This window comes from Drosophila santomea, chromosome 2L, assembly GCF_016746245.2.
Source record: "Drosophila santomea strain STO CAGO 1482 chromosome 2L, Prin_Dsan_1.1, whole genome shotgun sequence".
In the NCBI taxonomy this organism is placed as follows: domain Eukaryota; kingdom Metazoa; phylum Arthropoda; class Insecta; order Diptera; family Drosophilidae; genus Drosophila; species Drosophila santomea.
The window spans coordinates 17,846,655-17,872,955 of record NC_053016.2 but is presented as its reverse complement, the minus strand read 5'-3'; the positions used below and the strand labels follow the sequence as shown (position 1 = coordinate 17,872,955).

The following is a 26,301-nucleotide window of genomic DNA, read 5'->3' as shown; positions in this document are numbered from 1 at the left end:
AACACTATTAGTCTGGCGGTTCAAACACAAATAAAAATTTAAAAGATTATTATTTATTTTATTTTGTTGAACAATATCATGTATTGGCAATCATGACGGAAAGTAATTGCCTGGCTCGCTGGTCAGTTGGATTCAGCCGTATAGCGCGTTGCAACAACTTCATGGAGCAGTTCTTGTTTACTGGAGAAACTGCTTGACTGGCATATATAGTAGTCAGTGCCTCTTCGCTGGCCAAGATGCTAAATATAAATAAAATCGGTATAGAAATATATATTGTTTAGAAATCCCATAGTCTTACCTATTTTGTTGAATAGTGTGTCCCAGAGCAAGAGCTATTAGACCCATATTGGAAGTAGCCATTCGGTAGGATTGGTCATCAAAGAAATAATCAAGAAGAAACTTCAGCAAGACATTTCGAAGACTTCTGGAATGAGGAAACATTCGGATACGAGACTGTAGATAGCACAACGCTCTTCTAGCACCCTCCTAAAAAAATAATAGTATTAATCTTGTAGAACCACAACATTCACCACTTTCAACAAACATTTATCAGGATGTAGTAAGCCCTTAAATAGGATATGTCGGCACAATACTCCTCCTTAAAAGCGTACGCATTCAGCTCCGTCATTATCGTTAGGGTCAACTCATTATCTCTATGAAGTATGCCTAGAGCAAGGGCTGAGTATAACGCCTGAATGGGCACTTCCTTCAATAAGACACTTTTTAAAAAGTATAGCGTTAGAAATGTTGAATACAAAACAAGTATTCCAATACAAACCACTGATAAAGTAGAGTTTTGGTGTCTGCTTCGCCCTGGAAGGCGTAGATCATGGAGGCCATAGCCACAAGGATGGTAGCTGCTTTGTCATCGTCATGGCCAACCACGTTGCTTAGAACGGAGTTGTAAATGGAGTAGGATTCCTGCAACTGACCAGATCGGTAATATGCCTGGGCCAGGCCTATGACCGGCTTAAATGTGGCATGAGCAACAGTGTTTAGGGCTTGTGCCGCCTGCTCCGGCTGGTCTATTTTCAAATACAGGTATCCCAGATTTGTGTACAGCTTGTCACGATCCGCCCCAGGCTCGCACAACTTACACGCCCGAGTGAAAGCTTCGATTGCTTGTTGATATAGCTTTTTCCGGGCGTAGAGGAATCCCTGGAACGAAAGCGATGCTGCATTTGCATCCGACTCCTCACTTTGCACGTACCTAAAGTGTATTGAATATCATTAGTTGGATTTAAGAGAGAGAACTTTACTATAATACTTACCAATTGATGGCATCTAGTGCATAAACATCACCGTACATGTGGCCGATGGCGTGCTTAATGTGCGGCTTGTTCCGAGATCCAGGATCCGACAGCATTTCGCACACCCAATGCGCGAAACCCAGAGCCGCCTCCGGATGATAATCAAACTGCTGGCAGTGACGAAACAGGTCAAAGGCTTCCTCGCGATCCCCAATTGACTCCGCCACCATTGCTTGACCAATCCAAGCGTTGGTGTACACTGGACTTGATTGTTGGGCTCTTGTAAAGGCCTCATTGGCCAATCGCACTTCTTTTAGTTTAATATAAAGCACTCCGAGATTGGTCCACGCTGTGTAGCACTTTCTTTCTAGTTCCACAGCCTGAATAAAACAGTGCTGGGCCAATGGCAAGTTCTCATATTCGGAGTGCATGTTGATCACTCCGAGAAGATTCCAATTTTGCCATCGATTGCTACGCTCCTTAATGGCCATTTTGCAAGCCTTAGTCGCTGTCTCTAAGTGGCTTCTTGCGTTCTCGGGTATGAGAATGGCACTGTAGTAGCTGGCCAACGAAAGCTCGTACCACAGGTAGGTATTCTGCTTTAGTTTTAAAGCGCACAAGTAGAAGCGCTGAGCAAGCTGTAGAAGATCTTTTTGTGACAGAAACGCAATGGGTTCCTCGCGCTTGGCTAGGTTTCCAGCGACATCCAAGTTGGCCAACGAGTGCGGAAACTGGGCTGTCTGAACAAAAATACTTGCCGAGAGGCGCCATAGCCAAACCATGCCTTGAGCTTCCGGCTGGAGAAAGGCGCTGTAAGGAATATGGATAACATTTAACAGCAGATTTACAATTTTGTTGGCTGAACCTATACCTTTGAAGGTGTCCCACAGCCAATTGGAAATGCTCCTTAGACCTTCCGTACAAATTCTGGCTCTTCAAACTATTCGCAATGCCAATATGCGCCTCAGCAGCACCTCGAAGTCCGGGCAGGTAACTAGGATTCCGATTTAGCAGCGTATCGAAATCTTCAATAGATTCAGTGTACATGCGTATTGTCTATAAAATGTGGTACAATTTATTTCTGTTATGTTCATTATTTTGGGATGTAGCACCGTTTTTACTAAGGCTATCTGAAGCAGGGCATAATTATTATCCGGGGATAGTTCAAGGATCTTTTGAAAGACTCGAATGGCCGAGTTGTAAGAACCACGTGCCGCATAAGCATCACCCAATGACTCCCAGTAGATAATGCAACGGGAGTCATTCTTAATGGCAATACGAAAGCATTGGATTGCCTGCAATAAATATGTTAAGTAGGATTTTACAATGATCATTAATTTCTTACGTTGTCCCACTTCTTTACATGCAAGAAATGCAAGCCAAGCTTGTACTGCAATCGAATTGATTCATCGGTGGCCAAATGGCTCAATGTGTTTAACAGCAGTGTCTCGTTTAGTTCCTCCTCGCCCAGTTCCTGGTAGATATAGCTCAAAGCATCGACAGCTTCCTCAGCTAAGGGATTAAGGTTTATGCACTTCTCGTAGCACTTACGAGCTCGTGAGAAATCCCCAGTGGCTAGCGGGTACAGCCTGCCCAGAAAGTCGAAGCACTCGGCAAAGTGCGGTCGCAGTCGCGTAGCCTTCAACACACAGTTTAAAGCGTCTGAGTAGTTTTTCATCGCCAAATGCAGCTTGCACCGAAGTAGATGCGCCTCAAAGGTCTCACAGTTACCAATTACTTGCAGAGCTTCAGTTGGGGTTCTGGTATAACGTATGACAAGGATGGAAATGACTTCCTCAATTTGTTGATGTTTCACTTACAAAACAAACTCGGCTTTAGACAGATCATCCAAATGCAAATCTTTCAGCAGCTGCAGTTCACCCAGCTTGAAGAAGCACCTGCAAATTATTTAAAATCTTTTTAAGCATACAAATTAAGCAGTTATTTTTTTCATATCAATAGCTCACCGAGCCAAAGACCTTATATTGCCCTCGGAATTCTCTAGCGTTTGTAAAATCGTGACGGCTTCTTTTAGTTTTGATACACACTTTTCGTGCGATAAACACAGAGCGTAAGCGTCGTTTTTCTGACCAATCTCTTGCCACAGCTGAAGGGCCAACTTGTATGCGCCCAGCTCCATGTTGATACGCGCCAGCAACTCCAGCGTTTCTTTGTATGTAGGATGACTTTTCTGCGCCAGCAATGCCAACTGTCTCGATGCGACAAGCTGCCCTTCAGCAAAAAGTTCCAGGGCTTTCACCAACAAAGCCAAGTTAGAGTTAGGATTAAGCTCCAGAAGCTGCTCAGCGTACTCCTGAATGGGCTGCCTCAGCTCCTGTTGCCAAAGCACTTTTTCGGATTGTTCGTGGTGCTCACAGTAGGTCTTGCATATCCACTCGAAGCCGTATACATCTTTGGGATGTGATTCGGTCATGTTGCAGGCGTGCCGCACACATGTCTCATAATCCTGCTTCTTGTAAAGCCATTTCAGGTAGCGCTTGTAAACCACATTCTTTGCACTGTGTTCGGAGGACTGCAGCAGAGCTTCTATAGTCGTTTTGTACTAAAAAAAAAAGTGTAATTAGTCGTTAGGCACTAATTTATAAAAAGGTATTGAGCTGTAGGCTGTAGGTATTGATGCTAGTGATTGTATAAATTATTATGCTTTATATTGCAACCTTAAGTTTGCTTAAATAAATAAATGAAAAGGTAACATACAAGCTGAGTATCTTCAGGTACAATTTCGAAGTCGTTTGAAATCCAAATGCGTCCTAGATACTCCTGAATTTTAGTAAAATTTTTATTCTGTTGGTCCTTTACTCTCGTTTTCAGTACTGTGAAGCAGAAAGGAGCCACATTTGAGTCCGAGGCCAAGTTAAAAAGCTTTTCCAACCAGTCTAAGGATTGTTCTCTAAAAATGTAAAGTAGAGGTTAGTTTAGTAGTTATTTTGTGACTATATGGGACGATGGAAAGATTTAGAGTCGCTAGTACGAACAAACAACCAGTGATTTATTATCTTAAATAATCCACACACGTGTAGTTTTAGTACAGGATGCGAATAAATCAGTTTTTCCTGTACTACATGTATGTCACTCCAAGACAGAGTCATCACCAGATTCTTACGGTTGCAGGTCAGCCAACTGATCATAGATTTCAGGCAGCTCGCTGCTGGGCGCGCAGTTGGCAAGTCCGAGGAGCGCGACGGTGGCCGGTCCCTCTGTGAAACTGATGCACTGTCTCAGGTTCTTGGCCGCCTCCACCTTGTCGATATTCTGGTAGGCTGCGCCGAGCAACAAGTAGCCCATGGCATTTTTGGGCTCCGATTTCAACAAGCGCTGCAATAAAGGCATTAGGATGATGCGTAATTGGTATGTCCTATAGTGACGTCACTTGGCACTTGGGTATGGCCTCCGCATGCTTCCCCAGCTTTAAGGTCTCCCGGATGTCCTTGATCAAGGCTTTTGACTCTTTTCCGGCGCTCATTGTAAATATAAATGTTTATCTTTCATCTATTTCAAAAAGTGCTGGGTAATACGATTTTGTCTAAGACCAGTGTTGGTCACTGCTGCATAAGATGCAACAGCTGGTGCGGAGTAAATTGTAAATTAAATGTGAGTGAAAATGCCCATAAGCTGCAAGTCTCAGTGCGGAAATCGCGCTGTTTTAAAGGTAATTCATAAGCTAAACCTCCTATAATAAATCCTATTAATGATGTTTTTCACAAAGCGCCCCAAAACCGGCGATGCTCTGTGCAAGGAGTGCTTCTTTGCCGCCTTTGAGGCAGAGATTCATCACACAATCTACTCCAGCAACTTGTTTCGACTTGGCGAGAAGGTGGCCGTAGCGGCCAGTGGAGGCAAAGATTCCACGGTTCTGGCCCACGTGTATGTTGTATCATTTCCCCCATCCCACCTCTCTAATCTCAGTGCCTCTCAGCTTAAAATTACTGAACGAACGCCATAATTACGGTCTGGAACTGGTGCTTCTTTCAATAGACGAGGGCATCACTGGCTATCGGGATGACAGTTTGGAGACCGTGAAACAGAACCGTGACGACTACCAGATGCCCCTAAAGATTCTGTCGTACGAGGAGCTCTACGGTTGGACCATGGACCGTATTGTTGCCCAGATCGGTCGTTCTAACAACTGCACGTTTTGCGGAGTCTTCCGCCGACAGGCCTTGGATAGAGGGGCCAAGCTGTTGGGCGTAGACAGCATAGCCACGGGCCACAATGCAGATGACATTGCAGAGACTGTCTTGATGAACGTGCTCCGTGGAGACACGGCGCGCCTGCGACGCTGCACGAGCATCCGCACCGGCGGTGGCGAGGATACCATTCCCCGAGTGAAGCCTCTTAAATACAGCTACGAGAAGGAAATCGTAATGTACGCCCACTACAAGAAGCTGGTCTACTTCTCAACTGAGTGCGTATTCGCCCCCAATGCGTATCGCGGCCACGCCAGAGCGTTTCTCAAGGATCTGGAGAAGGTGCGACCTTCGGTTATAATGGACATCATCTACTCCGGGGAACAACTTCGCTTCAAGGACACCGTAAAGAAGCCTGAGCGTGGCACCTGCACCCGATGTGGGTTTGTTTCCTCGCAGCAGCCCTGCAAGGCATGTGTCCTTCTCGAGGGTCTTAATAGGGGTTTGCCGAAGCTAGGAATAGGCAAGAAGTCGAAAGGTGAGCGAATGATTGCCCAGCAGGACCAGGAACTAGCCCTTCGCGAACGAGCACATTTAGTAAAAAACGATTTTTAACAACACAAATTGAGTTTTTATTTATTCATAGTTCCACAAGATTATAATTTTTCTTCATCCAAGGTACCCAACCTGAAAAGAGAAGAGCAAAAATAAGTTTAATGCCCCAAGCAATTCATTAATTTTATAATGCATTACGATGCTCAGTGCCAAGTTTTTAACCAGGGCCCATAACCAGTCAAACATGACTCCCTATCTCCAAAAGAATATTGAAGAAGATTGTCAGCGCTTGACCTTTATATGGTGTCTGTGAATGGTTTAAGTGATCATCATTGAAGTCTTCATTTCCGATAAACAGCATTTCTGGAGTACTAACCTTTCTGGATAAACGCCTTTATAAATTAACCATTGTATTTTTTTTTTACTGCTTTCACACCTGTAAAAAGAAAAACAATACAAATAAGAATGGCGTTTAAATAAAGCCCAATTGATTTATCGATTTTAAAATTATCAGTTAATTATAAAGAAATATTTGGAATCACAACGGTTCATTAGAGATGTCAGAAAATTTTAAAGCATCATAACATATTAGGTGCTTTTTTAGAGGTCGATAAAATGTACCTTTTCAATAGAGAGATCCGATACGTCTCTGAGCCATCCATCGTGAAAATTGGTAGTGAAGAAGATAGCAGTAGAGAAAGCCCTGCATAAAAAATACAAAAATTAATTGGTTACAAAAAGCCAAAACAGGTGTTTTTAAATCAAAGCAAATACGTAAGTAAACAAGAATATTATAAAAGGTATTTCAGTGAAAACTTGTATAGCATCATAACATTTTTCAGTCGAAAGATGGTGTAAGTTTCATTCATCACAACACAATAAGATGACCAAATTTACTTAAAATTAAACTAGCTCCATACAATATTATAATCATTTTTAAACCACGAATTACCTTATTAATTGGGTTTGTAGGCCTTGTTTGTCACAGAATTTGTTGCACCCATTGCGCGTTGTAATGAACTGCAATTAAAATATAATTGGATTATTCATATGTAAAACAAACTTTTAATCAGAGATTTTATATAGCGTTTAAAATTCAGTAAAAACTTGTATAGCATCAAAATGTTTTCAGTCGAAAGATGGTGTAAGTGTCATTCATCACGAAATTTGAACTAGTGTTCATAAATTAAGAAAAATTACCATTTACAATGAGAACTTCAATAATAATCCGTAGCTATGCCGAATGAACTATCTGCAAGTAAAAGATAAGTTTTATAAGTGTCGGCCGCAAAAAATAAATAATTTTAGTAGAATAGAAAGTGTCAGAATTTGTTATAACTGATTTGAATCACAACGGTTCATAAGAGATGTCAGAAAATAGAAAACAAATCATCAGATAATTGAGCTAGCCTATTATTAAGATTTAGAGTGAATTATTACCGTGTGCCGATCTCTGCCAGAAAACACGTGTTGTACATGACTCCATTTTGATTCTGAAAAAATAGAATTTTGGATAAGCACCTTTACAAATACTAAACATAACTAGTTGAGAGGTTTAAAACTGTCGGCTTTACGAAAATAATATGCACCGCAAACTCGGGTATTGAAAATTTGGGTTATGCTTGGGCAAAGCACATTTTTCTACGAGCAAGTAAAAAGCACTAGCTAAAGTAGTAGTTTCTTTACACCAGCGACTCGTGCTCGCATGAATATATTTATATATATTGCTTAATAAGCACATATCTATATTTAATATATATACGGGTATCATGTAACTTACCTATTCAATCTTGCCAGCGCCTAAACGCAGCACCCAGATATCAATTGTTCACCTGCAATACAAGCAAATGCATCGGTTAGAAAACGTTCTTATTAAGTTGTTAATTTGTTGAGACTGCAATGGATTCTCGACCACGTGACTGCAATTTCAGTTGCAATCGGTGAAGTGCATTTCCCTGCGCATCACAAATTAATCTTGCAACATTGAGTTCTGCAAACAAGCCTATAGAACTCGATTCGCAGTTATATTCGCTGCATTTGCTAACTGCCTAACATATCTCAATTACTTACATTTTTAATTAGTTATCGTATACAACGCGGTGATGTTCTCTCCACGTTCTTTAATAAAGTGAAAGGAAACCAGTGAAGTTAGTGGCGATTGAGGGTGCAGTGTGCACGTAGCTTGTACTTCCCAAAATACTAAAACGCTTAACGCCAACCTTTTCGGTCTGTTTCAATGTCAATTTAGCTATTTTCCCGTTAGTTCTGGCGTTTTTCATTTGCGAAATGCAGGAAAAATTTCAATCTAGCGGCTAGCGGTAATTCTTAATAATAATGTTTTAAATTACAAGGATGCAGCAGGCAATTACAGATTTCTGCAATTGGCATCTTTTGCGATAAAACTATTGACACTGCCATGGTCCAATGCATACCGTATATTCAGCCAAATGAATAAAGTTAAAACAAAACTGAGGAACAGAATTCATCTTGGTACCTTAAACTCATTATTGCACATAAGGTAATTTGTATGCTTTATTTATAAATTGATAATTATAAATTGATAATTGATAAATATAGTTTTGTAATTTTTACAAATATGGTTTGCGCAGAGAAAATAAATATTTCCACAGTTATATAGGTCCTCCAAATTACCTAAAACTTATTGGAACTAACCAAAGCTATAGAAATGAAAACGCAAACTATGCAGATATAGATGAAACCACTATTCTGGGAGTTTAGCTATTTTTGTATCTATATTAAATTGTTTTTGACGGTTTCAGCTCTTTCTGAACCGTGATTTACCCATTTCAGGTCTTGGAAAGTTGGCAACACTGGTCTGTTTGCAGGGTGCCACACTGCTTAGAAACACTGCTTCATATTAAAATTTTACTTCGATTGATCTCGGTGGTAATATTCGATAGTTGCTATTGCAGCTCTGCAGCGCGACTATTGTAACTGTTTTTCTCACAGGCGAGACTGAGGCGGCACTGAGCTTTACTTGTTAAGTGTTTTTATATTTTAGGCTTAATTGCGTGTGGAAAGAGCACTATGACCGATTTTAATGCACCCGGAGTCATGCTGCCTTTGGGTGCGTAAGGATGTCTTCTCCAATTCCGATTACCCTCAAAATAATCGTTTTTTAAACCGGCAGATGACTACTACAAACAGTGCGTAGTGCCAAAACCCAAAATACCGCCCCGATACTCAGGTAATGCCGACTCCAAGGGCGGTAAACGCCAGGCGGGGCACTTGCGCTCCTACATGAATCTGGATCAAAGTGGCGACGACTACGTTGAAGATAAAGATTTCCAGGGACCCATTTGTCAAGAAAATGGCGCCAATGAGATCGATACTAATGTCGAGCAAATTAAGTTTGAAATAAATGACTTTGATAAGATGTACTGGGAGCAGGACTCCCTCAGCTCGGAGGCCTCACAAAGCTGCGCATTGGGGCGTGTGTATGGTAACAACGTCAATCGGCCATCAGAAGCAGATCCACTATCTCCCAATCACCAGGCACGTGGTCACGTTAAGTCGCGACTTGATCTGAGAGATGGCTCTCGACTCCATAATAATATAAACCAAAGGCGCAACCATCAGTACAATCTCCATAATCGCCACAAATTCCATCGTCGTCAGCACGAAGCTCAGAGCTCCAAGGAGCAGAGCCTACGCACCGCCTACAATGCCTTAAGCAGTCAAGTAAACCATGCCAATCAACAAACTGACATACTAATGAATATAAACAATCACTTTCAGTATACCCACCAGGCACCCAGTGATCTGCGTAACAGGACCATCAACATTTGTCCTGACACCTACGACTGGAGCGCCTCCAGCTCGATCGGCTCTTTAATCGAATCGGTGTCCCTTATGCCGGATAATCGTGTCAAGAACCGTTTGCCCTGTGAAACCATCACGCGTTACACGGATATCTCAAAGGATATATTAGCTGGAGAAACGCAGGATATTCATAAGCCGCAGACTGGTCTGGAATCCGCCTCAGTTGATTCTGAGAGCATGAAAGTCAGTAAAATGGCCCATAACGTGATGCTCTTACTAAAGAGCGTTGCCCAGCAAAACAACCAGGGAGACTCCTGTGACTCTTTCAAGGTAATATTCGAAATCATCTTAAAATAGAGATATGAAAGAAAGATCTTCGTTGGAAATATACAAAAATATTTTATTATTTCTAACATACAAACTGTAGCTTTAAACGTTTGCCCATGATTTATCTTACCCAATTTTAAATATGTCTACGATTTCCTTTTTAAGAACTTCGACTGGATGAACGGGCCGGTTCAGGAATTCCAAAGTGTCGCATTTCCTGAACTTAATGGAAGGGACGTACAGCAGCGTTTTAACTAGACAACCGACACCAAGTTATACTTAGAGGACTTATCGAAATAAGTTATTGTTAAGTAGCAAGCAGCTCATGTTTAAATTTAAATTCGTCGGATTGGCGGGCACTTTCTGTGCGAATTGTAAGTCGACGCAGGCAAGAAGAAGAATATTTCGACGGGGGCCTGTGAATGCCAGGGGTGAATAGTCGCCGTCTGCTTTTTTTATATAGAACACATATTTCGGCTGATAAGAAAAGGCTTCGCCGCTTATCAGTAATGCACAACAAGAAGTACACACGGACGAACGAGATGTGAGAAGCGAAAGCGGACGAAAATAGAAACAAACGGCGATAAATTTACAGCGAAGGCGATTTTATATACATAACCGATGTGCCAGAGAGTAATAATCAGTTAATCTGCTAAGCTGCCAGAGAGCGGACGTGAAAATGATCATCGGGATCGGATAGCGGGATAGTTAGTAGTGATCGTAACCACGGATAGTGCTAAACACTACCTTCAACCTATGTTTTGTGCCTTGTCGAACGTAAAACGGACACTTATGTAGATATTTCGTAGTTTGGGCAAATGCAGTCAGAAATGGCCAACTGAAGAAAGAGCCATCGATTCTTTTCATTTAGTTCTTTGTAAAACATATTTTTCCTAAACGATTTTCTCGAAGATTACAAAATAAACTTAACGCAGTACTCTAAATGTGCGTTGTTCGTCTTTGGTAGTGCTCAGCATGTTGAAGTCGAAGCAGTTACTCCAACAGTTTTCCAAAGGTAAGGATGCTTGGGTTTTCAGACTTGAAATGGCACAATTTGAGGTGTTTTACACACATCTGCTATCTGTGTTTTCGTTGCCGCCTTAATTATCAGCCTTAGGCATGTGTAAACTAATACTATATCGCAAGATCGTAGGCTCGCCTTGACAGCCTTTATCGCATCTGACGCTGACCAAGCCGTATATTATCAGTAAACACTTTTTCGCCAAATTCTTTGTCATGTTGAACTTTCCCCATGCACACTGGCTGACGAAGTTATTCCGTCAAAAGGTGGATATTAACCCAAATATGTATTTTGGTTTTCGGATCAATCTAAAACACACTTTTTTCTTTATTTTAAGCCCTGAAAAAATCATATTAATTATAAAACTAATTAAAAAACAAAATTAAAGTACTGGTTTACTGGATTTGACTGTTTCTTTAAAAATTGTGATTTTAATCCACCTATCTATATATATAATAAATATGTTGTGTTGCGTGGTATATAAACTCACCTATGGCATGTACGTAAAATAAACATTAAGAAACACTAAACAAAATTTTATTGGTACAAAAACGAAAATACAAAATTTTCCACTAAACGTTTCGGAGGAAAAATACTTTTCTCAGGCACTGTATTGTTAATCAGCTGTTCCGGGAAAATTCCATTAAAACCTTGTAAATTACACATTGATTTCGGTCGTAGGATGCTCCAAAACGGCAGGAAGATTGTTCCTGAGGGGTTGAGTAAATTTCCCTGACAAGGACCAAACATTGATCGGACTAACGAGGTCTTTCCCTTGCAATTGTTTGAACAGAGTACGCAAAGTATACGCCGACCAACTTCAAGCTTAAGCGGGCCCTGGTCGTCACCAAGTTGTCCCGCTATGAGTTTGAGCAGCTACGCCACCCGGAACTGTCTCCGGATCAGCTCCAGCAAAAGCTACGTGACCGGGGCACCGACGTGGAGATGGTCCTGCACCTGCACAAGGTGCACAAGGACTTCGAGCGGCGGGTCGTGCAGAGTTTTCAGGACGTTGGCTGCGAGGTGAAATTGTCCAGCAGGTGCGTACACACAGTCCCATGTTGTCCTCCAATTCAGTGATCGGAATGCTGCTTAAACTGGGTGGAGGCCCTGGGTACATGTGGTCAAATAATGCGTCATTTGATTCTTTACAAGGGTACATTAAACCTAAATATTTTCTCATCAATTGGATCTCAAACTATCGTCTATAATAATGTCTTTGGTAACTACCACCTTTGGTAACTACCAAAAGTGGAAGATTTCATGGCTTTAAATGAGATTCTTTCTATGACGATATGTAACCAGATATCCATACCGCCAGGCCTCCAATCACTGCTCCCAATATTGTGTTCTCTGTCTCGTCACTTCGTCACATACTATATCCTATATGTATCTTCGATTTGTGACTACTACCCACTACAATTGATCTCCACCATCTTCACACACTTCGTGTCTCTTATGCGGCCCCTCGCCCTGTGTGTTGACTTTACTAAACGAGCAGACTTGAATTTAGAAGCTCGTTGAGCAAGGACGTCATGAGCTGGGCGGACGTAATCGTGCCGGTGGGCGGCGATGGCACTTTCCTTCTCTCTGCCGGACGCGCCAGTCCGCTCTTCGCGCTCAGCCAGCAGAAGACGCCGATCGTGGGCTTCAACTCGGATCCGCTTCACTCGGAGGGTCGACTCATGCTGCCCAAGCACTACTCGGATAATCCGGCCGACGCCGTCTCCCGCATCAAGAGCGTAAGTCGTGCAGCTTCTCTGAGTGCATTAAATAAATATACAAATTCCTTTCAGGGCGATTTCAAGTGGATGCATCGCTCGCGGGTGCGGACTACGATGCTGGGTAGCAATGGCAAGATTCCGGAGCCAACTGACCTTTTCCGGCATACGGAGGTCAAGATGGAGCAGGTCAGCACTGCACCCGAAATGATGGACCAGGATATGGCCTACAAGTACAAGGCCAAGATGAAACGCGTACTTCCTTACTTGGCTTTAAACGAGGTATGCCAATTTAGGTTTTATACTGGACTTGATTAATTTTTCAATTATTGTACTTAGGTATTTATTGGTGAGCATCTATCGGCCCGAGTGTCCCACTTGCAACTGGTGCTGGACCACCAGGACATGGTGAACAAGACCAAATGCTCCGGATTGTGCGTCAGCACGGGAACGGGATCAACATCCTGGCACACCAGCATCAATCGCATCACCAGCCGGGATGTGGACGACCTGTTACGCTCCCTGCCGAACGGCAATTCAAAGAACGTGATGATGATGCGCCAAAATGCAGAGGAGATCGCCCAGAGATACAACCAGGGCCTGCTGTTCGCTCCAGACGACCCGCGCCTCTGCTATTCGATCCGGGAGCAAATCTGCGTAGGCGTCTGGCCTTCGCCAAAGACTTTTAAGGAGCGCGATTTTGTGCAGACCGTGTTTGTCAAGTCGCATTGCATTGATGCCAGTAAGTAGTTGCACGTTCAGACTCGGAATGTTCGATGATAAATAACAATGGCAATTACATACATCTTCACAGACCTGGTTATAGATGGCAGCATTTCGTTCCCCTTTAACGATGGCGCCAAGGCTTTGCTAGAGGTTCACCCAGAGGATGCCCTTCTGACCATCGCTTTAGACTGAATCCAGTGATGCGCCCCTTGTGCCTGGTCATCTATCCCTAGCATGTCTGAATTTATGAAATTATTTAAGTAAGCATTTTGCAACTACTTAGCAGTGTAAGCTCAAAAGTTAATTTGTTATTTTGTAAAAGTATATTTAAACATCACGCTTTAGATTTCCCATTGACTTTTTGATATTTGCTTTGCCCTTTTGGGCAACTGGTTTTCCTTTGTTAAGCCTTTTTAGTGGTTTGGTTGTGGTATCTCCTTGGGTGGCTTTACTTCGTCCTTTTCCCTTTTTTTCAAACCGCGCACTGTCTACAGACTTAAAGCGTTCATCCTGTAGGAGAGCTTTGCCTTCTTCGCTGGCTGCCGACTCTGCCTGCTGCAGTTTCCTCTTTCGGCGAATTTCCTTTAGTTTATCCTTTTGCTTTTTGCGATACCTGTGGATCGGATGCAAAATTTGTTTTGAAATACAAAGAATAGGCGGATTTTCTACTGCTTACAGAGCTTCCATTTGGTCGGGATCCTTTCCCTCCATAATCCATGTCTTTCGCCTATAGTTTTGCGCTCGCTCGTCGAAATCGTTATTATCTAATTGCATCTCAGACTCACGCCGCGTGACATTTACTTGCATAAAGATCCTCTCCACCATGCGCTCTAAAGTACAATAATGTTATTTAGTTTGTGTGTCCCTAATTCTAACAAAACTTACGATCGATGGGATGCTCTGTGAGTTTGGTGTTGATCTCCTCCTCGATAGCGCCCAAAAGCTCTAGATCGCGTGGAAAGCGGAATATGGAGATGGACATGCCCTTGCGGCCCGCTCTCGCTGTTCTGCCCACACGATGAATGTACTCCTTGGGTGTCCGGGGAAGCATGTGATTCATAACCAGCTCGACGCTGGGTATATCCAGACCTCTGGCGGCCACATCCGTAGCTATTAGAGTACGTATTTGATTGGATTTGAAGCGACTGAGAGCAGCCACGCGCTCTTTTTGCCGCATGAAACCATGCAAGCAAACATTATCAATGTCCATGTTTTTTAGCGTCATCGAGAGAAGCTGGCAGTACCTATATGGTTATTAAAACGTTATACTAAATTTTTGTATTTTCTTCCTTTGATTCTACACTCACTTTTTTGTGTTGGTGAAGATCATGACATTTGCGTTTTCGTTCTCCTCGCGGTACTTTCTCAGTGCCTCTATTAAAACCATGTCGCGATCGTAATCGGCGCAAAGCAGATAGCGCTGGTCCAGAGTGTCCACAGTAGCCACGTCAGAGTCCTGCGACCATTCAAAGCACTAGATTCGGAAAACTAACTAAGAGTACTATTCAATAGCGTGGTAAGGAAACTTACATCTCTGGCAATGGGAAATATGCTTGACTCCTTCATGAAGTCCTTCATGGTTGCGGAAAAGAAGAGATTTTGCCTTGTCTTGGGTAAACAACGCTCGATAATAGCTAAGCTCTCGTCAAAGTCTCCGTTCAGCATGCGATCCGCTTCGTCAACAACCAAATACTTCAGATTGTCAAAGGAGAAGGTGTCGCAGCCGGTGAGGTGATCCGCGAGACGGCCGGGCATGGCCACCACTATATGCGGTCGTTGCATAAGCTTCTGGCTTTCGACCATTTGGTCTGTGCCGCCAGAGACGACGCACACGCGCACCCCCATCGCTTGTCCAGCTACCAGAAATTGCTCGGATATTTGGTAGGCCAACTCGTGCGTGGGCGTCAGCACCAGGGCGAAATGGCTCACTGGCTCTTCGCTTAACCGCTCCAGAATGGGCAGGGCGAAGGCGAAAGTCTTGCCCGAGCCCGTCTTGGCAGCTCCGATGCAATCCTGCCCCGCCAATATCGCCGGAATGCATTTCTGTTGGATTGGAGTTGCTCCTTTCAGGCCTGAAAGCGCATTGGATTAATTACTTGGTTTAACAAGTGACCGGTTTGACATTACCCAACTTGGTCAACTGCTTTACCAACCATGGCCGGAGGCCGAGGATCTGAAAAGGATTGGCCTCCTTTCGTTGCATTTTGGTAAATAAAAATACAACGAATTAAAAAAAGAAAACAACGTGCGCTAATATTAGTGATGAAAGAATAGTATTCCGTATGGGTATATAGTTATCGATACGTTTTTTTTTTTGATCTGTGCGAATCGGTGGGTACCTTTACTTAGTTCGCACTTTAAATTTATATTTAATAAACTTTATTTGATTTTTCATTCAAATCAACCTGAGAATTATGTGTGATTAGTAATAATTGTTCTTTATCATAAATCGACACTAGTATGGCTATCGATAGGTAAGCTTTCCATCTCTATTACACAATTGGCGCGATTATTTTGTAGAGACACTGGATTTGGATCTATAACTAATGCTAAGATGTCCGGGAACCATGATAGCCCCCCGGGTATATCTGTAACCTACAGTGAGCTGGTGACTATAGACCAGGAGGACATCATCCTGATAATAGACGTGGATTCGGCGGTTTCCTTGTGCTCAGAAGGTGTCGCAAATAAATCCATGAATCCTGTGGATGTCTTGACATTGTGGTTTAATAAACTATTGAGAGCATACATGAATGAATCAGTGTGCTGCGTGCGAGCACTTAGGGAAATGTGCAAGTGGTTTACGATTGTAGGTGATTGATACACACTGAGCTTCAGTTTATTAATTTTAATTTTGTCCTCAGGAATCACAAACTGACAGTAAAGTCCACAGCGGTCATATAAAACTCATGTCTATGGTCCATGCCTTTGCATTCGAATTCAGGGATCATTTGCTAAAAGCAGGCGAACGTCTGGTTCATGTCCTTGCCTATTTTGTCTTTTTAATGATCGACTTCTGTTTAGAAAGGTAAGAGGTGCTCGGATATAAATCTATCTGGACGGTATTATTTTTCATATACTTATGCTGACATCTTCAAGCGATAGGAGTCACCACCAGATTGTTGCGGATCTTCAGCTCGCTACGCTTTCTTTATTGAAGGACACCAGCACTAAATCGACAAAAGTCCACCCCCGCCTTATGCTCTGTAAGTTCTATATTAATAATACTATCGAAGTAGCTGGATTTAGTTTTAGCTTTCGTATTACATTTTACGAATTTGCTCCACTGATATATTAAGTTCGTTGAATTTGATAAAAATATTCGGGAGTAACAGCTGGAAGTGGGCGTAGAATAATTAAAGACTTTATATTTTTCAATTGTCAGTAATGCAAAAGATAATGGAAATCGCAGATATCGAAGGAACGCGAATTGGTGATCTGCAGTTGTCTGTAAAGACAAGTGAGACGATAGCTCACATGTGCTTGCACTTCATGTCAAACAGCCATGCTGATCCTAAGGACGAAATGCCCGATTGGCTGAGGGAAACGGTTTTGCATCTATGTGAAATGGTTATGAGTTACTTGGATATTACTTTTAACAAGGTTCGAATAACATAGCTTAGAATTTGTATAACAGTTTGTAGAAGAGCAACTATTTTCATTTTCAGGGCACGCCAAATGCTCCTGCGGAAAAGTTAAAAGAGCTTGTAGTTGTTATCCGGACCTATTTGTTAATGTTACACCATATTCTTAAAAAAGGTGTAGGTCATGTTGATGATGATGTAGCTGCTTGTCTGATGGATTTAATAATGTGTGAACAAACGTAAGTTTGAAAAATTAAATAGCCATTTGCTATAATTTTCTTTTCTTTAAGGAGGCTACCATATTACTCTGACATCAAACAGCAACAGCTCATTTCAACGTATGTAAGACCACTTGTAATAGATATTTTAGAGCTGGTTTACTCATCCCAAAAATGTCAAGATGTAAGATGAAATTCTTTGGGGGATAAATAAATCGCTTGCAAATAGATGTCAATCGAAATTTTTTGCCTTCGGGTTGACTTTGCTTGGAACCGTTTTATATATCACCCGCATTATCAAATCTTTTTTAATTTAAAATATGATCTTTTAGTATTTAATATCCAGTACCCTTGGTACTCCAGAATCTGATTACTTCTACGTTTGCATTGATTTTTTAAATGCTGTATCTGCAGACAATGCCGATGTACTTCCAAGTACATGCCGGACTCTACAAAAAATATTTGAGTATATGTTCAAAGGTAAGATATCTTTTTAGATTACATACATTTTTTATTACTTACTGAGTCCACAGATGCCAAAAATTTTGTCAATGGCGAACGCTTTAATCTAGTATTGGATGCTTTTGGTAGCCTGTTGTATTTAGTAGGTAACATTGAATTACATAGGTATTTCTGTACCGGCATATTTCAACAGGATATTGTTACATCGCAAGTGTGTGCGGATATTCTTATGTTGAGCTTTCGGTTAGTAGATATATTTTATGTACTTGAATAAATTTTAAATAACTATTCTATATTAAAGGCTGAAAGAGGCTAACAAATGCTGGACAGATCATGCCATAGAACAGGCTATAGCTTTCTGGCATAAGTGCAATAATTCCTACGCCATGTTTTCCACAAATCCCAGCCAATTGCTTGTGCAACGATTCCTTAGGTATTTCCACAGCTTGGGCAAGCATAAACTTCCTGTCATAAGCCTTCAAAACTTTCGACATCTGTCTGCCGTAGCAAAAACAGATGGCCACGTAGGAATGAAGATATTAAAGCGCTTAGAACTCATCTCCTCCTCAGCGCCCACAAAAGTTGAACTCTACTATGAAATGGTAAGCAAGGAAAAGTAAATTTTTTTATGTATATAAATACTTTTATTTTGTATACCCTAAGGTGGCTCTGCAGGAACTTTTGGGGCAACACGATCAAATAGACTGTTCCCATTGGTTTCAGCGAACATCGGAAATGGCCAAGAAACTTCTTAGCATTGACAAGAGCATTGCCTATGCTGATGCTTATTTTAAACTACTAGCACGTGGGAGTAAATCTACCAAAATACTGATACTCAGGGGACTGACACCAAATATTGGATGTACAAACTGGCACCGACAGAAATTCCTTGTCTCCTGCAAAGTCAGCGATGACGCCCAACTAAGAGCCTTTAGTGCCCGCCATGCCATAGACCCATTGTTTAGGGATTTGCTGGACAAATCCGGAACGATGCCCGATGGTTCAATTAATCTCAGTAAATCAAGCTACATTCGGCATGGAGATCACAAATGCCCAGGCTATAGCTTAAAACGTAAGCGGAGTGGATTGGCGTCTAAAGAAATCCTTCGTGAAATATATGAGGCCTCTCTTCAGCTTTGCAAGTGCAGTACGGACTTCGATGCAGCCGATTGGGACTTGCACAAGAAAGTTATGGACAATTTGAGTAGAATCGTACCCTAGCTTTGTATACACAATATGATATTGATACGTATCCAATCTTGGGAATGCTCCATGCTTTTCGTATCGCTCACTAACCTAGAGAAATTAATTTCCGCCCATAAACTCATTTTGAATGAGAATCCCTAGTAAAGAGGATGTGCGGTAAGGCGGCTAATAATAATGTGTAAATAAAGTATGTAAGTTTACCTGCAAAGGAAGCCGATGTAAAGCTAACAAAACTGCCTGCGAAATAAGATCGAATGGCTACCCTGGTGATGTCTGGTCGTCGGGACGGTGCCATTGCACTTAGCGAAGCGATGACAATTCCCAGGGATCCGGGGTTGGCAAACCCACAAAGAGCAAACGTGGCTATGGCAGCGCTCCGCGGCTATAAGTATAATAAGTTTCAAATTAAATGTATTATAATAGAATATACAGATGGGTACTCACGTCAACCTTTTTATCGTTCACCAATAAGCCTAGATTCTTATAGGCTACAAACTCGTTGATGAACGACTTTTGGGCCACCACCACGCCAATTTTTTGACAGTCGCGCCACGGCACTCCCATAACGAAGACAATTGGGATAAAGATCTGGGAGAGAATGTAGAGCAGGGTTATGTTATTCAGTCCAATTAGCTCAAAAGTCCACTCCGTTACAGCGTCTAGGAAAAACACAATGGCTAGGAAGGCAATGATATTAGAGACGATTCCAAGCACAATCAACAAGGCTGCCGCAGCTCCTGCGGCGGCCGCATCCAAAATAGATGTATCCGTCCTTAACAAGGTGGTTTAGCCATTATCAAAAGTTAACTTTTATAAAGAGGAACTTACGATCTTTCCAGCTTTATGTTGTCGGACCTGGTCAGAGATTCCTCGGTCTCGGGGTAGAACAGCTTGGCAAAAGCCAGGGAGCCCGGTGCAGCCATTACGCTGGCTGCAATTAGAAAGCTAGCCGGAGCACCGAAGGACACATATGCCCCCAGGACAGTACCCGCCACCGTCGCGTAGCCGGAGGTGCATATAGCGTGCAACTCGCTGGCGGTCAGTATTTCAATGTACGGGCGGATGATCAGAGGGCTCTCGGTCATGCTTAGAAATACGTTACCAGCTGCATTTACACTTTCGCAAACGGTGGTGCCCACCATGGCCTGCAACAAGAACCCAAAACCGTTCAGGATGAACTGCATCCAGCCAAGGTAATACATTATGCTAGTGATCACGCTGAAGAAGAACACCACCGCCAGTATGGCAAACGCAAAGACATACTCGTCGCAGATGCGATCCCCGTACACAAAGCGGGCTCCGTGCTGGGCGTAGTTCAGAAAAATCGTCACCTTGTCCCCAAGGCATTGAAAAACAGAGCGGCCAAAAGGGAGGCGCAGGCAGAGTATACCCAGCAGCAGCTGGCCCAGGAGTCCGTGGGTCACTATGCGCCAAGGTACTCTTTTGTGGTGCTTGGACACTGCGAATCCGATCAGGACAAAGCACATGGGTCCGAGCAGTCCGATGGCCTTGTACGCATCATTGCGACACTCGTAACCTAGGTAGGCCACCACCACAGCGAACACGATCCCTAGCATTACGCCAGACACTACCCTAGGTTTGGAATAAATGGAAAGGCATGATTAGAAGATAAATCCATTAAGGAAAGGAGCTTTCGGGGCTAAGTCCATTTATATTTATACCCATTACTGTCGTAGTGTATAAGGGCATACTAGATTCGCTTAAAAGTATGTAACAGGCAGAATAAATGTTTCCGACTGTAAAAGGTATATATATTCTGGATCAGGATCAATAGCCGAGTCGATCTGGCCATGTCCGTCCGTCTGTCTGTCCGTCCGTCCGTCCGTCCGTCTGTCCGACCGTCTGCCCGTCCGTATGAGCGTCGAGATCTCAAGAACTATAAAAGAACTAGAAAGTTGAGATTCAGCATGCAGACTCCAGAGAAATAGACGCAGCGCAAGTTTGTCGATTCATGTTGCCACGCCCACACTTTTGAAAATTGCGTTGATATTTTTTAATTTTTGATTAGTCTTGTAAATTTCTATCGATTTTCCAATAATCTTTTCGCCACGCTCACTCTAGCCCACTCTTGTTTGTATTGCAAAGGATAATGTATATGGGTCCTGTTCAACCCCCAGAGTTTGGTGACTTATCGTTTTAAAACTATTGCTGCTGAAATGTGGAGTGTAGAATCTTTGTATGTAAAACTACTGGCGCTCCCTTTCACCGAAAGCTATATAAATGTCAAAGGGATCTTAAATAGCGTACAATTGAGCTTGTACTCACCACTGGCGACTAAACGAAATCCATTTGTCAATGACTGGTTCCAGGTAGTTATTATACAGCTTGATGCCCACGAATGGCTTAAATACCCAGTAGTACAGCCATAAAATATAGAATAAAATAAACAAGATGATGAGGAACCCGTATCCGTGGCACCAGTTAATTTTGCACAATATTTTCGGCTTAACCTCTGGCACTGGCTTCTCAGAAGTCTCTTCTAACTCTGTGTCATATTCATCATCATCATCATCCTCAGTTGAGTTTTCTATCGATTCGGTTGTGACTGAACCTCTATTGGGCCAGCAGTCGTTGGATTCCTTGTCTAGGCTTGTTTATTAACATTTGAGTTCATACTTGGTTGGGTAACTCACCGTACAAGATGAAAATGATTGTGGCTGCCGTAAAGTAAGATATGAATATGACATGAAGCAACACATGAAGTACTAAATAGGTGGTTCGCTTTGCCCTCGATGGAGGAGGATTTTCTTCCAGTTCACCCACTAGTGGATCGGCCATTTTGTGTATAATTGAGATACAGTGTGTTGTCTAAACAAGAGTGTGATCTTATGACTCATATCCCACAGCCCCCTTGAAAACAAATAAATAAATATAATTCTAAGCATCTTTAATAAATAAGAATTGTTGCTTAATTTGATCAGCTAATTATCACGATCTACAACTTCAAAGAACTAAAACAGAGTAACGTTCTTTCGACCCAATTTCTCGAATATCCTGTTGTAGTTCGCCCGTTCATCATCTTCTTGTATAAGGATGCCTGTAATAAAGTAAAACTAGTTAATATAATAACAAAATACTTTGATCGGGTATCCACTGACCTGCGAAGCTGGCGGATACGAAGCAGACTATGCTGCCCACCACAAAGGCTCGGAAAGCCACAGCTGTAATGGTGGAGCGACGGTGAGGCGCCATGGCACTGAGGGATCCGATAAGGATGCCCAAGGAACTGGGATTGGCAAAGCCGCAGATGGCGAATGTGGCGATTCCAGCGCTACGGGCCTACAATAATTTAATTCCATCTTTAGTTTCCAGGTGAGTTCGTGATGATTGTCGAAAACTTACAGTGATTTGATTATTTTCGATGTATTGGCCCAGACGCTCATAGGCAACAAACTCGTTGATGATGGTTTTGGTGGCCACCACCTTGGCGATGATATCGCAATCCTCTTTCGGCACTCCCATGGCCCAGACCAGCGGGATGAAGAGCTTCGAAAATATCCACTCAAAGTCGATCTGCTCAAGACCCACCAGGTATCCGAACCAACTGACTAGACCATTCAGAAAGGCGATAAAGGCGACGAAGGCAACTATGTTCGCGATAATGCCGAGAACAATGGGCACGGCGTTGCTGGCCCCACTAGACGCTGCGTCCAACAGCGAAGAGTCCTGTCTGCAAGGATGATAGTCAACTAGTTATATATTTGGGTTAAGCTAGGCTCCCGAGAAATACGTACGATTTTTCCAGCTCAATTGAATCGGATGAGGTAAGGCTCTCCTCTGTCTCGGGCATGTAAAGCTTAGAGATGGCCAGAGTGGCGGGAGCTGCCATCACCGAGGAGGTGATCAAGTGAGCCGCTGAGGCACCGAAGGACAAGTAGGCCGCCAACACGGTGCCGGACACAGTTGCAAATCCAGACACCATGATGCTGTGGATTTCGCTCTTGGTCAACTTGTTGATGTATGGGCGGATAAGCAGCGGACTCTCCGACATGCCGAGGAAGATGTTGGCTGCTGCCGTCACGCTTTCGCAAACAGTGGTGCCCAGGATCTGCTGCAGGATCCAGCCCAGCTTGATCACCACCCACTGCATCGTGCCCAAGTAGTACAGGACGGAGATGAAGAAGCTGAAGAAAAAGATCACCGGCAGGATGGCGAACGCGAAAACATTGTTTGCCACGAGGAAGTCGCCAAACACGAACTCGGCTCCATCGGTGGCGTAGCCCAAGAATGTGGCCACCTTGTTGCCCAAGCACTCGAAGATTTTGCGGCCCACCTCCCAGCGGATGCAGAATATGCCGAGCAGGAACTGGCACGTAATCCCCGTGATGACTATCCGCCACTGAATGGCTCTCCTATTCGTAGAGAAAACGTAGCCGCACAGGATGAAGAAGCAGGGAGCCACCAGGGACACCAGTTTCTGGGGCTCGTCCCGGCACTCGAAGTACACAAAGATGGCCAACAGGGCCAGGAGCAATGCGATGCTGGCCAATGACACAATTCTGGGAAAACGAATAGGAGTAATTAGATTCTTAAATTCAATATGGAGACTTTTAGATGTTCTATCCTATTATTTTGCCTCTGAATAAAAAATTCAAACCTTAAATAGGTTGTAGCTTTGGCTAACAATTGGTTGGTAATGTTGAACATAAGAATCCTATCCTGATAAACCTGTTTCAAAAAGCTGGTTAAATAGGGCTACGAATTTACCTGGTTCTGCTAAAGTTGTGCCATTTCTTAGAAAAAGGTCTGATGTAGTTCCTGTGCAGGCTGTGCCCCACCATCGGCTTGAAGACGTAGTAGTAGAAGAGACCCAAATAGACGAATCCCAGGAGGAGCAGAAGCATTCCGTAACCCGTGCAGAAGTTGATGCCGCACAACGGATTGTCCGTCCAATAGCACTCATAGTTCGCTGTAAAGAAGTATTTGTATACTTCTTTCTAATTACTTGGCGATATACTTACTTATGTCGTGATAGTGGTAGGTCGCATAAGAAAAGTACCCCACAACACAAAGATGCAGAAGTACATAAATCGAGATCTTCACAAGACGCGCTACTTTAGGATTCTTTTCAAAATATCCTTTTTTATTTGGGTCCTCGCTAAGGTGTTCCAGTGGAAATTCTTTATTTTCTTCCGAATCACGGATGTCCAACTCTTTCTATAATATTATACAGCATTTAAATTAGTTATAAAACATGTTTAACGGAAAACTTACATGATCCAGTTCGTAACCATTGTTAAGAGCTCCTTTTGAAGATTCGGCTGACATCTATAACGAAAGACAAGAGAGCGTTGAACTCAAGTGCAGCGACTATTACATACCCGGTACACCAAAACGAGTGTGTTGTAAGCATAAATAAAAGGCTTTAGAAGTAAATTAGCAGCGGAAATAAAACTTTTGGCGAACTCCTAATAACTTTCAAGTGGTTCAAATTCAACAAGTCCTGTCAATTGGGTGGCTAGTTTTGATAAGCTTATCAAAACATTTTTTAGACATTAAGCATGTGGGCAGACTTTAGCTTTGGATTACAAAATTTCGAACTTCATACGGACGGACGGACAGTCGCACTGACGGAGTTGGTCGCCTAGAGATCATGGTGAAGAATAATTATTCATGGGGTCGAAAACTCGACTTTCCACGAGTGTCACACTTTTCAACGAATCTATTATACGTAGAGTAAGACTACGAGTATCCGGCATTAATACGCCGACAAGTAATTTAACGCAATCATAATCTGGCATTATCATATAAAATTATGTCAGTTCTCGAGTGGGCAGATATGCCCAGTGTTCATCAGCACCAGATAGGGTTGTGCTAACTAACTAAATCAAAGTTCGGAACATAGCACTTAAAAGAACTATAACTATGCACATGGGCCAGGACTCGATTATGGCATTGTGTACTTGATTTTTCACAGTCAATGACTGAACTCAAACACGTGGATCGCCAATCAAATAGTTTCTGGTTAACTGCTGAACTGGGTTGTAAACTACAGCTCTGGTTGTAAATAATCCACTTCAACTCTTATTCCTGATAAATTCGGGCTGTAAATCCCATTCAATATAGTATAGTTCCTCGTTAGGTGGTCTTTTGGTTCGGATTTTCCATTAAGGGTAATCGAAACAGGGTTGATAGCACTATCAGAGTGGCATTTAGCCAAACTCGTGAAAGTTATTCAAGCACTTCGATTTCAAATCCGATTCTGAGATCATATTCACCCTTGAGAACACTTGTTTTTCTCGAATACGGTTTTTATTCCTCTGTGAACTGGAGTAAGTACATGCAGAGTTTACATTGAAACACCTTTTGTGAATTCATTTTGTTTTTAAGTCTATATAATGATCGCACCTTGATTTTTTGGAACGCCAGTTAATTCACTTTTTTATTGTTTGTTTTGCTTCGTATTTGATGAGTACGCTCGGTTTGTTATGGCCGGAACGGGTTTTCAACGTCGTAACTCTCTGCGTACTACCCGAATACTAATGACAGATAAATGCATCAGTTCAGCTCGACTAAATAGTCGTAGCTCGTTGAAACTCGAAGAAAGACTAAATTCGGTTTGCTCCAAACAGGCCTTTATAATATAATCGCTAGTACACGGTATTTGATAAGGGAGTATCAGGCTTAGGATTCCCACTGCTATTTTTCAATCAAATGATTTATACTATCTTGATACCATTTGACCTTGTTGATTTGAAGAGATATAGGTTAAGAGCAAGACTTACCTCAGCTTACATTGATTCTTGCAAAAAATCATTAATTTCCCGGTTGAAATATTAAATGAGTTTTTTATTTCTTCACCGCAATGGGTACTCAAGTACCCAGATAACACCTCGTGGTACCGATTGGTAAGGTGTTAATTTGGTTTAACGGCATAATGAAATAATTATTAAATAAATATTAGTTTTATTGTACCAACTCAATTTTTACAAATTGAGTTTTAACTTGCAACGCCACTAAATGAATCACTGATCAAAAAAGTTATATTTACATATAAACAAGGGAGAACGCTCTACTCGAGTTCCCCGACTATCAGATACCCGTTACTCAGCTAATTGAAGTGCGAACGAGAATTTATACATTTTCTGGAATATCGATATAAATTGGGACCAACTAGGTTTTGTCAAAAGTGATTGATAATCTTTCTGTGTTATTAATTTTTAATATTTAAAAAATGATCTGCACCTGCGATTGCAGTGTACTACTAAATAGGCAATTGGCATGACATGTAGCCTGTTTTATCAGCTGGTTGTTAAAAATAAGAGGTTCTTGCCATGCG

At 42.4% G+C, this 26,301-nt stretch overlaps 8 protein-coding genes, 1 long non-coding RNA gene and 4 other non-coding genes across 25 annotated transcripts; 4 read left to right on the top strand and 9 right to left on the bottom strand.

The window, feature by feature from the left end:
- Positions 1-44: 44 nt before the first annotated feature.
- Positions 45-4,775, bottom strand: LOC120449647 (tetratricopeptide repeat protein 37). Its single transcript, XM_039632243.1, has 13 exons — positions 4,642-4,775; positions 4,375-4,586; positions 3,969-4,161; positions 3,218-3,813; positions 3,071-3,148; positions 2,596-3,010; positions 2,363-2,545; positions 2,122-2,306; positions 1,272-2,060; positions 779-1,210; positions 545-719; positions 299-486; positions 45-239 (listed from the first exon to the last, which is right to left on the bottom strand). Exons 1-13 carry the CDS (start codon positions 4,732-4,734, stop codon positions 77-79), a joined length of 3,702 nt encoding a protein of 1,233 aa, XP_039488177.1. The 5' UTR covers positions 4,735-4,775; the 3' UTR covers positions 45-76.
- On the top strand, positions 4,771-6,022 carry LOC120449656 (cytoplasmic tRNA 2-thiolation protein 1). The gene is made up of 3 exons (XM_039632256.1): positions 4,771-4,920; positions 4,978-5,135; positions 5,188-6,022. The coding sequence occupies exons 1-3, from the start codon at positions 4,873-4,875 to the stop codon at positions 6,011-6,013; spliced, it is 1,032 nt and encodes a 343-aa protein (XP_039488190.1). The 5' UTR covers positions 4,771-4,872; the 3' UTR covers positions 6,014-6,022.
- On the bottom strand, positions 6,007-8,131 carry LOC120449665. The gene is made up of 8 exons (XR_005616208.1): positions 8,024-8,131; positions 7,734-7,785; positions 7,394-7,446; positions 7,154-7,205; positions 6,906-6,973; positions 6,575-6,656; positions 6,330-6,389; positions 6,007-6,085 (listed from the first exon to the last, which is right to left on the bottom strand). It is a non-coding gene; the product is annotated as an uncharacterized LOC120449665 (long non-coding RNA).
- LOC120444174 lies at positions 6,460-6,538 on the bottom strand. The gene has a single exon (XR_005615640.1). It is a non-coding gene; the product is annotated as a small nucleolar RNA Me28S-Gm3255 (small nucleolar RNA).
- Positions 6,751-6,830, bottom strand: LOC120444176. Its single transcript, XR_005615642.1, has one exon. It is a non-coding gene; the product is annotated as a small nucleolar RNA Me28S-Am982 (small nucleolar RNA).
- On the bottom strand, positions 7,042-7,120 carry LOC120444177. The gene has a single exon (XR_005615643.1). It is a non-coding gene; the product is annotated as a small nucleolar RNA Me28S-Am982 (small nucleolar RNA).
- Positions 7,272-7,355, bottom strand: LOC120444175. Its single transcript, XR_005615641.1, has one exon. It is a non-coding gene; the product is annotated as a small nucleolar RNA Me28S-Gm3255 (small nucleolar RNA).
- A 751-nt stretch (positions 8,132-8,882) lies between the features above and the next one.
- On the top strand, positions 8,883-11,007 carry LOC120444167. 2 transcript variants are annotated; one of them, XM_039623757.2, is made up of 4 exons: positions 8,883-9,041; positions 9,105-9,655; positions 9,713-10,066; positions 10,229-11,007. In XM_039623757.2, exons 1-4 carry the CDS (start codon positions 9,002-9,004, stop codon positions 10,319-10,321), a joined length of 1,038 nt encoding a protein of 345 aa, XP_039479691.1. In that variant the 5' UTR covers positions 8,883-9,001; the 3' UTR covers positions 10,322-11,007. The 2 variants fall into 2 exon arrangements, with proteins under 2 accessions (XP_039479691.1, XP_039479690.1); XM_039623756.1 differs by having other exon boundaries at positions 9,105-10,066.
- LOC120444165 (NAD kinase 2, mitochondrial) lies at positions 10,944-13,875 on the top strand. 8 transcript variants are annotated; one of them, XM_039623750.1, is made up of 7 exons: positions 10,950-11,078; positions 11,766-11,801; positions 11,878-12,124; positions 12,601-12,826; positions 12,881-13,087; positions 13,145-13,547; positions 13,620-13,875. In XM_039623750.1, the coding sequence occupies exons 1-7, from the start codon at positions 11,039-11,041 to the stop codon at positions 13,721-13,723; spliced, it is 1,263 nt and encodes a 420-aa protein (XP_039479684.1). In that variant the 5' UTR covers positions 10,950-11,038; the 3' UTR covers positions 13,724-13,875. The 8 variants fall into 8 exon arrangements, with proteins under 8 accessions (XP_039479689.1, XP_039479687.1, XP_039479685.1 ...); XM_039623749.1 differs by having other exon boundaries at positions 12,598-12,826; XM_039623748.1 differs by having other exon boundaries at positions 12,586-12,826.
- Positions 13,820-15,818, bottom strand: LOC120444164 (probable ATP-dependent RNA helicase Dbp45A). 2 transcript variants are annotated; one of them, XM_039623746.2, is made up of 6 exons: positions 15,659-15,818; positions 15,062-15,603; positions 14,839-15,005; positions 14,417-14,775; positions 14,208-14,361; positions 13,820-14,144 (listed from the first exon to the last, which is right to left on the bottom strand). In XM_039623746.2, exons 1-6 carry the CDS (start codon positions 15,732-15,734, stop codon positions 13,859-13,861), a joined length of 1,584 nt encoding a protein of 527 aa, XP_039479680.1. In that variant the 5' UTR covers positions 15,735-15,818; the 3' UTR covers positions 13,820-13,858. The 2 variants fall into 2 exon arrangements, with proteins under 2 accessions (XP_039479680.1, XP_039479681.1); XM_039623747.2 differs by having other exon boundaries at positions 14,839-14,987.
- Positions 15,819-16,017: 199 nt separating this feature from the next.
- On the top strand, positions 16,018-19,016 carry LOC120444161. Of its 2 annotated transcripts, none has more exons than XM_039623739.2 (10): positions 16,018-16,340; positions 16,396-16,559; positions 16,631-16,737; positions 16,917-17,134; positions 17,200-17,354; positions 17,406-17,517; positions 17,666-17,813; positions 17,867-18,038; positions 18,097-18,397; positions 18,459-19,016. In XM_039623739.2, exons 1-10 carry the CDS (start codon positions 16,086-16,088, stop codon positions 19,014-19,016), a joined length of 2,190 nt encoding a protein of 729 aa, XP_039479673.1. In that variant the 5' UTR covers positions 16,018-16,085. The 2 variants fall into 2 exon arrangements, with proteins under 2 accessions (XP_039479673.1, XP_039479674.1); XM_039623740.2 differs by having other exon boundaries at positions 16,019-16,340; positions 16,637-16,737.
- LOC120444162 (uncharacterized transporter YutK) lies at positions 19,003-21,867 on the bottom strand. Of its 3 annotated transcripts, XM_039623742.1 has the most exons (6): positions 21,656-21,866; positions 21,288-21,606; positions 19,830-20,594; positions 19,446-19,773; positions 19,203-19,383; positions 19,003-19,138 (listed from the first exon to the last, which is right to left on the bottom strand). In XM_039623742.1, the coding sequence occupies exons 1-6, from the start codon at positions 21,798-21,800 to the stop codon at positions 19,101-19,103; spliced, it is 1,776 nt and encodes a 591-aa protein (XP_039479676.1). In that variant the 5' UTR covers positions 21,801-21,866; the 3' UTR covers positions 19,003-19,100. The 3 variants fall into 3 exon arrangements, with proteins under 3 accessions (XP_039479676.1, XP_039479675.1, XP_039479677.1); XM_039623741.2 differs by having other exon boundaries at positions 19,120-19,383; positions 21,656-21,867; XM_039623743.2 differs by having other exon boundaries at positions 19,120-19,383; positions 21,661-21,796.
- Positions 21,868-21,892: 25 nt separating this feature from the next.
- Positions 21,893-25,560, bottom strand: LOC120444163 (solute carrier family 28 member 3). Its single transcript, XM_039623745.1, has 8 exons — positions 25,371-25,560; positions 24,237-24,290; positions 23,984-24,179; positions 23,730-23,931; positions 22,757-23,521; positions 22,365-22,692; positions 22,121-22,301; positions 21,893-22,059 (listed from the first exon to the last, which is right to left on the bottom strand). The coding sequence occupies exons 2-8, from the start codon at positions 24,288-24,290 to the stop codon at positions 21,974-21,976; spliced, it is 1,812 nt and encodes a 603-aa protein (XP_039479679.1). The 5' UTR covers positions 25,371-25,560; the 3' UTR covers positions 21,893-21,973.
- Between the last annotated feature and the right edge of the window lie 741 nt (positions 25,561-26,301).

Coding starts and splice junctions, on each gene's coding strand:
- LOC120444162 (XM_039623741.2), bottom strand. CDS start 21,800: ATGGCCGATCCACTAGTGGGTGAACTGGAAGAAAATCCTCCTCCATCG. Junction 20,595..21,287: donor ATTTCGTTTAGTCGCCAGTG/GTGAGTACAAGC, acceptor TTCCAAACCTAG/GGTAGTGTCTGGCGTAATGC. Junction 19,774..19,829: donor AACATAAAGCTGGAAAGATC/GTAAGTTCCTCT, acceptor CACCTTGTTAAG/GACGGATACATCTATTTTGG.
- LOC120444164 (XM_039623746.2), bottom strand. CDS start 15,734: ATGCAACGAAAGGAGGCCAATCCTTTTCAGATCCTCGGCCTCCGGCCA. Junction 15,604..15,658: donor AAAGCAGTTGACCAAGTTGG/GTAATGTCAAAC, acceptor ATGCGCTTTCAG/GCCTGAAAGGAGCAACTCCA. Junction 14,776..14,838: donor ATCTTCACCAACACAAAAAA/GTGAGTGTAGAA, acceptor ATAACCATATAG/GTACTGCCAGCTTCTCTCGA.
- LOC120449656 (XM_039632256.1), top strand. CDS start 4,873: ATGCCCATAAGCTGCAAGTCTCAGTGCGGAAATCGCGCTGTTTTAAAG. Junction 4,921..4,977: donor GAAATCGCGCTGTTTTAAAG/GTAATTCATAAG, acceptor TTTTTCACAAAG/CGCCCCAAAACCGGCGATGC. Junction 5,136..5,187: donor TCCACGGTTCTGGCCCACGT/GTATGTTGTATC, acceptor AGTGCCTCTCAG/CTTAAAATTACTGAACGAAC.
- LOC120444165 (XM_039623748.1), top strand. CDS start 11,039: ATGTTGAAGTCGAAGCAGTTACTCCAACAGTTTTCCAAAG. Junction 11,079..11,765: donor ACTCCAACAGTTTTCCAAAG/GTAAGGATGCTT, acceptor TTTCGGTCGTAG/GATGCTCCAAAACGGCAGGA. Junction 13,548..13,619: donor GTCGCATTGCATTGATGCCA/GTAAGTAGTTGC, acceptor ACATCTTCACAG/ACCTGGTTATAGATGGCAGC.
- LOC120444163 (XM_039623745.1), bottom strand. CDS start 24,290: ATGTCAGCCGAATCTTCAAAAGGAGCTCTTAACAATGGTTACGAACTG. Junction 23,932..23,983: donor CTACCACTATCACGACATAA/GTAAGTATATCG, acceptor ACTTCTTTACAG/CGAACTATGAGTGCTATTGG. Junction 22,060..22,120: donor CGTATCCGCCAGCTTCGCAG/GTCAGTGGATAC, acceptor ACTTTATTACAG/GCATCCTTATACAAGAAGAT.
- LOC120449647 (XM_039632243.1), bottom strand. CDS start 4,734: ATGAGCGCCGGAAAAGAGTCAAAAGCCTTGATCAAGGACATCCGGGAG. Junction 2,546..2,595: donor ATGTAAAGAAGTGGGACAAC/GTAAGAAATTAA, acceptor TATTTATTGCAG/GCAATCCAATGCTTTCGTAT. Junction 1,211..1,271: donor GCACTAGATGCCATCAATTG/GTAAGTATTATA, acceptor AATACACTTTAG/GTACGTGCAAAGTGAGGAGT.
- LOC120444167 (XM_039623756.1), top strand. CDS start 9,002: ATGACCGATTTTAATGCACCCGGAGTCATGCTGCCTTTGG. Junction 9,042..9,104: donor CGGAGTCATGCTGCCTTTGG/GTGCGTAAGGAT, acceptor TTAAACCGGCAG/ATGACTACTACAAACAGTGC. Junction 10,067..10,228: donor ACTCCTGTGACTCTTTCAAG/GTAATATTCGAA, acceptor TTCCTTTTTAAG/AACTTCGACTGGATGAACGG.
- LOC120444161 (XM_039623739.2), top strand. CDS start 16,086: ATGTCCGGGAACCATGATAGCCCCCCGGGTATATCTGTAACCTACAGT. Junction 16,341..16,395: donor TGTGCAAGTGGTTTACGATT/GTAGGTGATTGA, acceptor TTTTGTCCTCAG/GAATCACAAACTGACAGTAA. Junction 17,814..17,866: donor ATTTGAGTATATGTTCAAAG/GTAAGATATCTT, acceptor CTGAGTCCACAG/ATGCCAAAAATTTTGTCAAT.